This window comes from Haematobia irritans, chromosome 1, assembly GCF_050003625.1.
Source record: "Haematobia irritans isolate KBUSLIRL chromosome 1, ASM5000362v1, whole genome shotgun sequence".
Taxonomy (NCBI): Eukaryota; Metazoa; Arthropoda; class Insecta; order Diptera; family Muscidae; genus Haematobia; species Haematobia irritans.
Genome location: NC_134397.1, coordinates 193,736,316 through 193,750,125, shown reverse-complemented (window position 1 = coordinate 193,750,125; position 13,810 = coordinate 193,736,316). Strand labels below are relative to the sequence as shown.

The window sequence follows — 13,810 nt, the reverse complement described above, 5'->3', positions numbered from 1 at the left end:
CGTGTATTTGAAAAGTCAATTGAAAATTTTAATTTCTTCTGAAAGTCATGTGTATCTTATAATTTGATGCTTTTGTTTTTATTGTATATATATTTGTTTATTTTCTTATACAATTATTTTTTTTTTTGTAAATTTTTTACGTTTAATTTCATTAATCAATCCTTATTATGTTTGAAATATATTTCCTTTTTTAATTCAGTATTTTGAATTCAGTCATTAATAGTATTTTCTTGTGTGTGTGTTTTTTTCTTTTTTAATTTATAATTTTGTGTGTTTATGTGTTTTTTTTTTGTTAAGCTTTGCTTAGAAGATTTTCTCAAATCTTTAATTTTTGTGTGTTTATATTATATTTAAAATCTAAACAATTTCATATTATTATAGATTAGTAAAGAGTCAAATATAAAATCTTTTTAAATTTTAAGATCTGAGGGGGGCCTATTTATATAATTGGAAATTACACTCGTTTGCAACAAATAAAAAAAAAACTAAATAAAGATTTGATGAACAAAAATATTTTTCTTTTGAGAATGACATAAATATGGGATTTTAAATATTAAAATTTTGAAAATCATTATTATCGTTTGTTTTGTAAAACATAAAAAGGATTTTTCTTTATTTTTATTGTTATTGTTTTTTTTTTCATTTATAAAACTTATTCTTTCTATAAAAAAGTGCTTAAAATTTTTTTGAGATATTTTGTTTTTCATTTTTGGATTATAAAAGTAAGCTTTTTTCATTAAGTATGTGTATTTTTTCTACTCTTTCTTGTATTGATAATTATATTTAAAAAAAATATTTTGTTTTGTTTTTCATATTGGAAATGTTGCATATTTTTCCATATTTTTTTTTTTCATTTTACTGTCGCCTTATTTATGTGATAAATATTTTCTTTTCCATATTGTGTCATTCAACTACTACTGATCTTTATGCGTTTTCTTTTCTTCTTATTACTTGAAAATATGTTGTTTTTTTTTTGTGTTAAATATTTGTTTTTGTTGTTGTTGTGTGTTTTTTTTCTTGCTACAGTATTGCTTTTTGTCAATCTAAAATAAAAATAATTATGGTGTAAATTTTATTTTTTCTTATTGTTTTTTTTTTAGCCTTGTGAGAAATTCATTTTGTTTATAGAAGAAATTTTTATTTTATTTTGAAAAAGGAATTTTTGTTTTGTTTGTTGTTTTAATATTAATGGATTTGGGGGTGTGTGTGTGTGGGTGTTGTATTTGTGTGAGTGTGATTTTGTTTTATTGTTTCAGATAATTTTGTTTCTTTAACTCCATGTAGAAAACGTATCCGTATACCATTGTTCGCCATTAGTACCTAATGGTTGTTGTGGTAGTGGTAAACTGCCCCAACTGCCGCCATTTCCTATCAAACCGCCCGGGTAACGTCGCTTAATATCTGCTGGATTTTGGTGACCTCCATCAAATTTACGTTTACCGACTACTACTTTAGAGAGGAATTCGAGAGTCGATGTGTAATAGCCATGGCGATTTGGAAAAGGCAAACGATCGGTCGGTTTCGGTTGTTTGGTTTGGATGGTTTGGGTTGATCATCATCATCATCATTGTAATCAGGATATTTCATTTAACAAAAATAAAGAACAGGGAGGGCAGTTATTTTTTTACGACGCAAATATATCGTAATTGAGGTTTTGTTTTTGCGAGTATAGTTTTTGTTTTGTTATTTTTATATAGCAGTTGGAAATTTTTCAAAAAGAGAGGCGAGACAGGAAGAAATATAGAGAGAAAGAGAAAAAAAGAGAGTAGAACATTTGGTAAAATTAATTTTCTTTGTCATATTCAAAAAACACTATTGTAATATATAAATATATTTTTTTTATATTAATATATATATTATGGATTTTTTTTGTTGGTAGAAATATTTTTGTATATATTTCTTGTTAATAATTATTACATTTTGGTAATAAAAGGAGGAAAAAAATTAACAAAATAAAATAATAAAAAAAAATGAAATGAAAATGTTTTTAACGATATATAGGAACCAAACAAAACCTCAAAAACCAAAAAAATGTATATATATTTTTGTTTTGGATAATATTTAGTAGAATGATTATTTCCAATTAATTAATACTAAAACACATTGTTAATAGATATGTAAGACATACATTTTTTTTTATAATTATATTCGTAGACTTGTATTTTAGTAAATTAACTATAATTGGGATTTATTAGGTCTTAAAATAAAAATATAATAAAACCAATTTATAATTATATCTGTTGAAGGTCTCCAGTGAAAAGAGTGGGAAAGAACTAGTCATCATGTTAAAATGTACAGCTCTGTATTACATTGTTTCCATTTGGAAATATATGCTCCCTACTTTTTCCAAATATTTACCCATTCCTCTCACCTGAGACTTAAAACAGATTACAATTATTTCGTATTCTTTTCAACACTTTTCGTTAACGGTGCTTATTAGTTATTTTCCACGACTTACATACACAAAGGTATTATTGGAATACGAGTATATAATATAAATTCAAAAAAATATACTATATAGAAAGTTTATTTTGTAAAATTTCTATCACTCACTCACACTTTTCCCAAATATTTTATAAATTATTTATAAATTTTATTTTTCCCAAATATTTCATAAATTATTTATAAATATTATATTCGTGTATTAATGTATAACTACAGTGAAATCTCTCAGAAGAGAATCCATACGGTTGTCTAAATTTTGTCCACATTTGGGAGGTGGCCACTTATGATAGGTTAATTTTATTGTGATATATAGCAAATGTCCCACGAAAGTTGTCCACTTTTGAAAGGTGACCGCTTTTCAGAGTGTCCGAGGCATTTCTCTGCATTTAAATTTATTTTGAATATGTTTGATGTTTTTTATACCCTCCACCATGGGATGGGGGTATATTAACTTTGTCATTCCATTTGTAACACATCGAAATATTGCTCTAAGACCCCGTAAAGTATATATATTCTGGGTCGTGGTGAAATTCTGAGTCGATCTGAGCATGTCCGTCCGTCCGTCTGTTGAAATCACAGTAACTTCCGAACGAAACAAGCTATCGACTTGAAACTTGGCACAAGTACTTGTTATTGATGTAGGTCAGATGATATTGCAAATGGGCCATATCGGTCCACTTTTACCTATAGCCCCCATATAAACGGACCCCCAAATTTGGCTTGCGGAGCCCCCAAGAGAAGCAAATTTCATCCGATCCGGCTGAAATTTGGTACATGATGTAAGTATATGGTCTCTAACAACCATGCAAAAATAGGTCCACATCGGTCCATAATTATATATAGCCCCCATAAAAACCGATCCCCCGATTTGGCTTGAAGACCCTCTACGAGAAAAAATTTTCATCCGATCCGGCTGAAATTTGGTACGTGATGTTAATATATGGCCTCAAACACCCATGCAAAAATTGGTCGATATCGGTCCATAATTATATATAGGTCCCATATAAACCGATCCCCAGATTTTACCTCCGGAGCACCTTGGAAGAGCAAAATTCTTCACATTCGGTTGAAATTTGGTAGGGTATCCAACAACCATGCAGGAAGTGGTTCCTATCAGTCCATAATTATATATAGCTGCCATATAAACCGATCCCCAGATTTGACTTCCGGTGCCTTTTCGAGAAGCAAAATTCATCCGATCTGGTTGAAATTTGGTACGTGGTGGTAGTATATGATATTTAACAACCATGTGAGTTGAAATTTGTGGATAACAGTCTTTCGTAGAAGTTTCTACGCAATCCATGGTGGAGGCCACATAAGATTCGGCCTGGCCGAACTTACGGCCGTATATACTTGCTTTTTTTCATTTTGAAATAGTTTAAACATACAAGTAGAATTATGACCATCTCAAACACCTTTCAAAAGCAAAACGTTATTTTTTTGTTTATTCGGCAAACACAAACAAAATAGCTTTTAAAATGTTTCTATTTTTCTCACAAAAAATTATAATATTTCACCCAAACTGATGTGACAAAATGCAAATTTTATTTTAAGATTAGTTGTACGACTAATCTCGTAGTGGTTCGGATACTTTATATTATACATTTTAGTGGATAAATGATCGAGGTCGATAGCAGAGAATGAAGCCGCAGAGTCGTGCCACCTATTTTAGCTACTAGATTTACATCTCTCATTCACAACTTCAAACTATTCTTGGTTTTCGTGGTCCAAGCTTTTGCTGCATCAACGAATGCCTAGCTACAATTTTGAAAATTTTTAATTAGTATGGCAATTGGCTCTAATAAGCCAAAAGGTGATTTTATAAAATTTTCTCTAAACAGGAATTCACTTATATAAGACTTAAGTAGTTTTCCTTCCTTCCAGTTTCTGCAGTAATTTGTGAAAGGTTAACCATGAGCGAGTACCGACCGTCACGTTTACTACAACATCGAGTAGTTTATAGTAATTTTGGCTTCGAGTTTCCAATTGAAATAACTATATTCTCAAGTTTTTTAAACTCGTTAATAATTTTATGAACATTCCTGAGAATTGAAACTTCTTCGCATATATCATCATCTTGGATATCATACGCTGCCTATCTGAAGGGCCTGAAGTATTTGGAGTTTGCGACGTTTGCTACTTTTTCTACATTTACGACGTGTATGTGACGTTTACGGCGTTTACAACTTTGCGACAGTCGCAAACCTTAAAATGTTTGATACAGACCATCTCTGCTCAAACTTAGCCGCGAATTAATCAAAATTATTGATTTAAGTCAGAAAAAATTATTAATAATTGTTGTATGTTTTTTTTGCCAAAATTTTGAAATTTCCACCCACAATTGATCAGTATCAAATTGCTATAATAATTTTGTAAAAATTTAGCTCCAAAAATTTGAATGAAGTGTAAATTTGATTGTATGTTTGGTTGTACAACTAATCCCAGATTAATTTTATAATGGATATTTGTACGCTGCTAAATAGACAAATTTATATCGACTTAGCCGTTAAGCCGCCGCCACCGGAGGCAAACTTTTAGTGTCAGCCGCTGCCGACAAAAATGGTTTGGCTTCATTCTCTGGTCGATAGACATATTTGTGTCGGCACTAGAGAGATAAAAAAACCGGTTTTTTTGAAAGTTGGGTTTTTTCTGTTCTTAAAAACTGGACCATTTTTAAAACCGGTGGCATAACCGGCCAAAAGTGGGGAATTCGCTAAATTTAATATAAATGAAGAAAAAAAATACTGTTTTAATGTAAAAATTTAATTCATTGGCTGTAATTGCGGTAACAATACCGTAGATAAACAAAATTGGCGACAAAAATGGTTTGGCTTCATTCTCTGGTCGATAGACATATTTGTGTCGGCACTAGAGAGATCAAAAAACCGTTTTTTTTAAGTCGTTATTTTTCTGTGCTTAAAAACCGGACCATTTTTAAATTATTTAAAAATTAAATTCATTGGCTGTAATTGCGGTAACAATACCGTAGATAAACATTAAAATGTTGGATTTTTTTTATTTTTTGGTTCCATTTGCTTTTTGTGAATATTTCTCAAATGTTGTATTAAAGACGGTGTTGAAGAGTCTCGACAACTAATAATTTTCTTGTACATACTGCATTTGGCTTTCGAAGAATCATTTTGTTGTTTTTCAAAATATACACAAGCAGAGCTCATTTTCTACAGAAAGGTACACCAAATTAAGTCGAATAATAATAATTTGCTGACAAAATATTCGCTCCTAATTGAGCAAGCACGATTTATTTATATTTCATTGCAATATCTCTGGGATTTCTTTAGAAAACCAACGTACATATTTTATTTGACATCTTGGACGAATACAATGTTGGAAGTGTTTGAAAAACGAGTTGGCGCAGAAAATACATTCGGGTTTCAGTTTAAGGTTGGTATTAAGTTCGAGTTTAGCAGCTAAAATCGTCATTTTTTCACTAAAGTGAAAACTAAATCGATAAAAAAGGCATACAATTATACATTTTTGTTTAAGATTTCATTATAACTTGATGGGGAATAGCCCAAAGCAAATTTCCACAAAGTTTGTATTCCTTAAAATGGATTATTAAAGAAAAGTAATCGTGAAAAAATGACGATTTTAGCGGCTAAACTCGAACTTAATACCCACCTTTACATGGAAAATAAAATACCGAAAACCGGTTTTTATCATATTAAAAACACCGGTTCTACCGGTCCACCGAAAATGGGATTTTATACAAAACCGACAAACGAAACACCGGTCCATCGGTTTTCACCGATCGGCTTTGGTCGCTCTAGTCGGCACAGCCGTCACGATTAAGTGTCAGTCGCCGCCGACACAAATATCTGTAGCTGATTAAAATTGTTTGGTGATATAACGTTCACACTGGGCATTAAATCTCGATTTCTAGCATCTAGTGTTAACGTACTATAAGCGTGCATCAAAGAGTCAAAAGTTTGACCTTTTTTTGTTTAAGATTACGACAAACTAGACCAAACATTTTGATACACAGAAAATAATACGCATTGTTAAATTTTGATAACAATATTTATCAAGAAAATTATTAAAAAAATTGATAAAGTTTGATAATTTGAATTTCTTTATAGATTTTGTATTTGATACAAAATGTTGGGAATATCAACGCCGAAATGTACGAGTATTTTATCAATAATATTTGAAAATAATTTCTGATAAAAAAATGAGTTTTGAGTCAAAAATTATATATGCAATGAAGACAACAATTCGAGTGTTGATTTACTTAATTCTTTGAAAAATCAAATATTATATTTATTATTATTTTGATTGAACAAATTATTTCTAAATAGAAATAAAAAACAAGTATATACGGCCGTAAGTTCGGCCAGGCTGAAGCTTATGTACCCTCCACCATGGATTCCGTAGAAACTTCTACTGAAGACTGTCATCCACAATCGAATTACTTGGGTTGCGGTAACACTTGCCGATGGAAAGATATCTTAAAACTTCCTAACACCGTCTTCTAAATTGCAAGGTAGTCCATATGTAGTATATATTAAACTAAACCGATTACGATACGTATTTATATAATTAAAATGACAAAATTTTGTATAGAAATAAAATTTTGATAAAAGTTTCTATAGAAATAAAATTTTGACGAAATAAAATTTTGACAACATTTTCTATTGAAGTAAAATTTTGACAACAATTTCTATAGAAATTAAATTTTAACAAAATGTTCTATAGAAATAACATTTTGACAAAAATTTTCTATAGAAATAAAATTTTGACAACATTTTCAATAGATTTAAAATTTTGACAACATTTTCTTTAAAAAAAAAAAATTTCCAAAATTTTCTATAGAAATAAAATTTTGCTAAAATTTTCTGTAGGAATAAAATTTTGACAAAATTTTCTATAGAAATAAAATGTTGACAAAATTTTCTATAGAAATAAAATTTTGACAAAATTTTCTATAGACATAAAATTTTGGTAGATTATTTTTAGCTCGAGCATGATTATGAACCGATATCGAACCCACGACCTTGTGTATGCCCGCCTTGCATACACCAGGTCGTGGTTTCAATTCCTGCTTCGACCGAACACCAAAAAGTTTTTCAGCGGTGGATTATCCCACCTCAGTAATGCAGGTGACATTTCTGAGGGTTCCAAAGCTTCTCTAAGTGGTTTCACTGCAATGTGGAACGCCGTTCGGATTCGGCTATAAAAAGGAGGTCCCTTGTCATTGAGCTTAACATGGAATCGGGCAGCACTCAGTGATAAGAGAGAAGTTCACCAATGTGGTATCAGAATGGACTGAATAGTCTAAGTGAGTCTGATACATCGGGCTGCCACCTAACCTAACCGATATCGACCAATTTTTGTGTGATTGGGGATCGGATATATATGACTATAGACCGATATGGACCAAATTTGGCATGGTTATTAGCTATAGAAATAAAATTTTGCTAAAATTTTCTGTAGGAATAACATTTTGACAAAATTTTCTATAGAAATAAAATGTTGACAAAATTTTCTATAGAAATAAAATTTTGACAAAATTTTCTATAGACATAAAATTTTGGTAGATTATTTTTAGATCGAGCATGATTATGAACCGATATCGAACACACGACCTTGTGTATGCCCGCCTTGTATACACAAGGTCGTGGGTTCGATTCCTGCTTCGACCGAACACCAAAAAGTTTTTCAGCGGTGGATTATCCCACCTCAGTAATGCTGGTGACATTTCTGAGGGTTTTAAAGCTTCTCTAAGTGGTTTCACTGCAATGTGGAACGCCGTTCGGATTCGGCTATAAAAAGGAGGTCCCTTGTCATTGAGCTTAACATGGAATCGGGCAGCACTCAGTGATAAGAGAGAAGTTCACCAATGTGGTATCAGAATGGACTGAATAGTCTAAGTGAGCCTGATACATCGGGCTGCCACCTAACCTAACCGATATCGACCAATTTTTGTGTGATTGGGGATCGGATATATATGACTATAGACCGATATGGACCAAATTTGGCATGGTTATTAGCGACCACATACTAACACTGCGTTGCAAATTTCAACCGGATCGGATGAATTTTGCTTCTCCAAGAGACTCCGGAGATCAAATCTGGAGAACGGCTTATATCGGGGCTATATATAATTATGGACCGATATGGACCAATTCGTGTCCATATCGTGTTTGTTAGAGACCATATACTAACACACGTTGCAAATTTCAACCGGATCGGAGGAATTTTGCTTCTCCAAGAGGCTCCGGAGGACAAATCTGGGGATCGGTTTATATGGGGGCTATATATAATTATTGACCTATATGGGCCAATTATTGCATGATTGTTAGAGACCACATACTAACACCACGTTCCAAATTTCAACCGGATCGGATGAATTTTGCTCCCCCATGAGGCTCCGGAGGACAAATCTGGTGATCGGTTTATATGGGAGCTATATATAATTATAGACCGATATGGACCAATTATTGCATGGTTGTTAGAGACCATATGCTTACACCATGTACCAAATTTCAGCCAGATCGGATCAATTTTGCTCCTCTAAGAGGCTCCGGAGGTCAAATCTGGTGATCGATTTATATGGGGGCTATATATAATTATGGACCGATATGGACCAATTTTGGCATGGTTGTTAGAGACCATATACTAACACCATGTACCAAATTTCAGCCGGGGCTATACGTAAAAGTGGACCTACATCAATAACAACTAAAGGGTGATTTGTTAAGAGCTTGATAACTTTTAAAAAAAAAAAAAAACGCATACAATTTGCAAAATCTCATCGGTTCTTTATTTGAAACGTTAGATTGGTCCATGACATTTACTTTTTGAAGATAATTTCATTTAAATGTTGACCGCGGCTGCGTCTTAGGTGGTCCATTCGGAAAGTCCAATTTTGGGCAACTTTTTCGAGCATTTCGGCCGGAATAGCCCGAATTTCTTCGGAAATGTTGTCTTCCAAAGCTGGAATAGTTGCTGGCTTATTTCTGTAGACTTTAGACTTGACGTAGCCCCACAAAAAATAGTCTAAAGGCGTCAAATCGCATGATCTTGGTGGCCAACTTACCGGTCCATTTCTTGAGATGAATTGTTCTCCGAAGTTTTCCCTCAAAATGGCCATAGAATCGCGAGCTGTGTGGCATGTAGCGCCATCTTGTTGAAACCACATGTCAACCAAGTTCAGTTCTTCCATTTTTGGCAACAAAAAGTTTGTTAGCATCGAACGATAGCGATCGCCATTCACCGTAACGTTGCGTCCAACAGCATCTTTGAAAAAATACGGTCCAATGATTCCACCAGCGTACAAACCACACCAAACAGTGCATTTTTCGGGATGCATGGGCAGTTCTTGAACGGCTTCTGGTTGCTCTTCACTCCAAATGCGGCAATTTTGCTTATTTACGTAGCCATTCAACCAGAAATGAGCCTCATCGCTGAACAAAATTTGTCGATAAAAAAGCGGATTTTCTGCCAACTTTTCTAGGGCCCATTCACTGAAAATTCGACGTTGTGGCAGATCGTTCGGCTATTCATGATGAAATGTCAAAGCATACTGAGCATCTTTCTCTTTGACACCATGTCTGAAATCCCACGTGATCTGTCAAATACTAATGCATGAAAATCCTAACCTCAAAAGAATCACCCTTTACTTGTGCCAAGTTTGAAGTCGATAGCTTGTTTCGTTCGGAAGTTAGCGTGATTTCAACAGACGGACGGACGGACAGACATGCTTAGATCGACTCAGAATTTCACCACGACCCAGAATATATATACTTTATGGGGTCATAGAGCAAAGTTAATATACCCCTATGGTCCTATGGTGGAGGGTATAAAAAATTCTTTTTATGTAAAAATGTCGTTTATTTCAACCCCATAATTGATCAAATGCTTACGACATTTTTATCGAAATTAGATTTTTTTAATGTTTATAAATCGCTTACGATATTTTTTATCAAATTGTGGACTTATTTTTATCAATATTAAACTTACAAACATATTACGACCTAATTGTTGAAAAGTGGATTTCTTTATCGGTTTTGTAAGTGATAAAATGCCTAAGATATTTTTGTTCAATAACGGATTTTTGATGAGTTCAAATTAGAAAATATTTTCGATAAAACCCAACTATCTTCGTATTTTTTTTTATCAAATAAAATTTTTTTTGTTATGGGTATTATTATACAATGACAATGATTAAATACAATTTGGTACATTTTTAACATTTGGTACATTATTTAATATATTGAAATTTAAATATATCTTATTATGAATATTGCAAGTGTATTTTCGACATACTAACAACCGTTAACAAAAAATATTGATATTCCCTATTGTATTACTTATTATCAGATTTGTCAAATAGAAAATGCATTAAAATTTTGTTGAAAATAATTCCTACAATAGTTTTTTTTTTATGAAATAATTGCCAATTATTATCATTCTTTCCATTTATTTTGAAAAATATTTCAAATTAAATTTACATAAGTTTTTTAGCTCATGTTACAAAATTTTTCAAATTAAAAAAAAAATACAATTCGCAAAAGTAAAGATAATTAAATGTAAACAATTTTGAAACAATCACAATGAAAAAAAGTATGTATCAAGGCAAAATGATTGAAAAATTCAAGATTTTAACAAAACATTTAACAAATTAGTTACTAAAAATTAGGACGTGAAGTGTGTGTGCTAGTTTTTTTAGTTAAATTAATAAAACGAAATTAAACAAAAAATCGAAAAAATTGTCTAAAGAATCTAAATTATGGAAATAATTCAGTTATATTTGGAAAATGTTATAGATGAACAATTTTTTTTTTGATTTTGTTTTGTCTTGATTAAAGAAATTTGAAAAGTCGATGAGTTAAGTGTGAAATTAATTTGAGGTGATTTGAATTTAGACACCATCAAAAATGCTTAAAAAATTTTTGTTAGTCTTCGGTTTTTGTTTTTCAAAAATTTCAAGCTTCAGTTTTTTTCATATATCCAATGGAAATTCAAATATTTGTATCGGCTATGATGCCAAGGAAGACAACCATAAAAATAAATTGTTTTTTTTTTTGTTTTTGAATTTTCGGACATCAACCAGTTATTATAAATGTAAGTTTTGATTCTTGATTTTAAGTCTTGTGCGGATTGTGATTTCAGTTTGAATAATTGCAATTAATAAGACTTCAATGTTCGGACATTAGATTTTTGTTTGGACTCCATTGAATGCTGTAAAATTTTGGGCAATATTATAAATTCAGTAAAAGTAAATGTCAATTATTGCGTAAAACAAAAGTAACAACAAATTTGTGTGTGAATTTATGCAATTATGTGTAAAATTTCGAATTGATATTTTATCCAAAAACTATATTATATTTGATGTACACCTGTACATCGTTTTAATTAATTATAATAAATACTAACTGTTTTTAATCTAAGAAAAATAATTGAATATTTGTTTTATTTTAGTACTGGATAACCAAGCCGTGTAGGTACTAAAAGAAAACACAATATTCGTTTATCCAGAACATGTACAAAATTGTGCAACACTGGTATCAGCTGTTTACAAACAACGAGAGAAAATAAATGGAATCCTAAATTTTTAATGTATAAATTATTCAAATAGCAACAAATATTTATTAGTGTGATTATTTGTGGCACTTTACAATGTTATAATATTAAAAAAAAAATACAATTTGGTAATATTGGTGGAATTTGCACCAGAGAGAATAAAAACACAAGAGGACTAAAATTTCTCTTCCACAAAAACATCAAATATCAACCGTACAGATGTCGCACAATGCCTGCGGCTTTGGCCGACGTTGCGGCCGAATCGCTGTTTTGATAAATTGTTTATAAACCCATCGGCAGTTATAATTTCAAATTGTCTGCCAAAAAATTTAATGGAATGAAAACATTTATAAAAAAAGAACATTTGTTACTACAAAGTAGGTTTTAAAACCTATTTTCTTTACGTTTCGTAAAGTCGGCAGGAAACTGAACTGGGTGACGCCGACGCAAAATGTATGATATTTGATGCGCTTTACAGACTATCAGTTATTCCGGACGACAGTGCTCGTGTCGAACATATCGCATATATTGTGCACATTATAAGTTAAGTCCGAAGGCATAATCGATACTGCTGCATGTTTATGGGATCGATAACACATTTACCGATTATTTAGTCATCGCTGACAAGTCGTATCGTTCCGACACACTGTAAGATTATTTACAAGCACCGACATTCCGTCCGGAATAACTGATAGTCGGTAAAGCGCATGAGAGAAGTGCCGACAAAAACAGCATGATATTAGAGAAATTTTCCTCATGACTGCCACCTACTGACGCAGTTTCGCTTCACAGTTTCGTTCTCTTGTGTTTATCAGTACTCTCTGTTTGAACTGATAAGATGTTGTGGATAGCTCATACAAATGTTAATCAAAACTATATCCATTTTAATGTGAAAAATAGCTTATAATTATTTTATTTTTTGCCAAGAAAGATAACAGTAATCATGCACCGTAGACAGTGTTGCCAATATTTTCCGGGCTCTTGTCCCCAAAATGGGACGCTTTCATACCTAAAAACCACAAATACATTTTCGATTTTTTTTTTAAAAAGTAAAGGATAAAAAAATGAAAAAAATATTCAATATTTGTTATAACAGTCAGGGCTGTGGGGTCGGTGTCGGAGTCTGAAGATTTTGATGGAGTCGGAGTCGGAGTCGGAGCCGGAATCGTAGAAATTTTGCTCGACTCCGACTCCGGCGAAACAAACTTTGAAAAACACTTCCTATCTTTGTAACTAAAGAAATATTTCGACAAATTAGATTCCATTAGGGCTTTTATCGAACAATGAAAAACGAATTAATGGATTTCAGGCCATTCAAAGTGTATTTATATGGTGAAATTACTAGAATATGGGATGAATTAATCAATTGTATTGTCCATTTGTAACATAATAAAATATCGATTTTTGAACCTATATGTACTCTTGATAAACGTACAATTTTAAAGTAATATAGCAGTAGAACCTAACGTTCTAAATTTTTTTGGCAGGCATGGTGAGTTCGAAGATGGGTCATACCGGACAATTTTGTGATATAGCACCTACATATAAACCCATCTTCCGATTTGTTTTAAGAAGTTTTTCCCAACCTAATGGCGTTTTCTTTACTTGTAAAAAATGCGCACTTTTTTCGCATTTTGCCCGGAAAATGTACTTTTTAGGTTCTTTTCTTAAAAAACAGGCAAAAGTGCAAAAAGGCTTCGAATTCTGTTGTGAAAATAGCGCCACGCATAGAGGCCAATTGCGGGCATTTTCAGCACTGCTAACAAACGAGATTGTTGCGATTGCCCTGTTCCCTTCTTTGAATTCTTTTCTGCCCGGTGAA

The 13,810-nt window shown here is 32.0% G+C and overlaps 1 protein-coding gene across 24 annotated transcripts in view; it reads right to left on the bottom strand.

The window, feature by feature from the left end:
• Positions 1-962: 962 nt before the first annotated feature.
• Positions 963-13,810, bottom strand: part of Syp (synaptotagmin binding cytoplasmic RNA interacting protein) — a 529,002-nt gene continuing 516,154 nt past the window's right edge. For 11 of the 24 annotated variants that reach the window (XM_075292389.1, XM_075292386.1, XM_075292388.1 and 8 more), the window contains one exon: positions 963-1,449. In XM_075292389.1, coding sequence (XP_075148504.1) covers positions 1,271-1,449 — 179 coding nt within the window. In that variant the 3' untranslated portion in view covers positions 963-1,270. Of the gene's footprint in view, positions 1,450-11,147; positions 11,647-13,810 lie in introns of those variants that run through there. The other 13 variants (XM_075292410.1, XM_075292409.1, XM_075292387.1 and 10 more) reach the window with 8 other exon arrangements.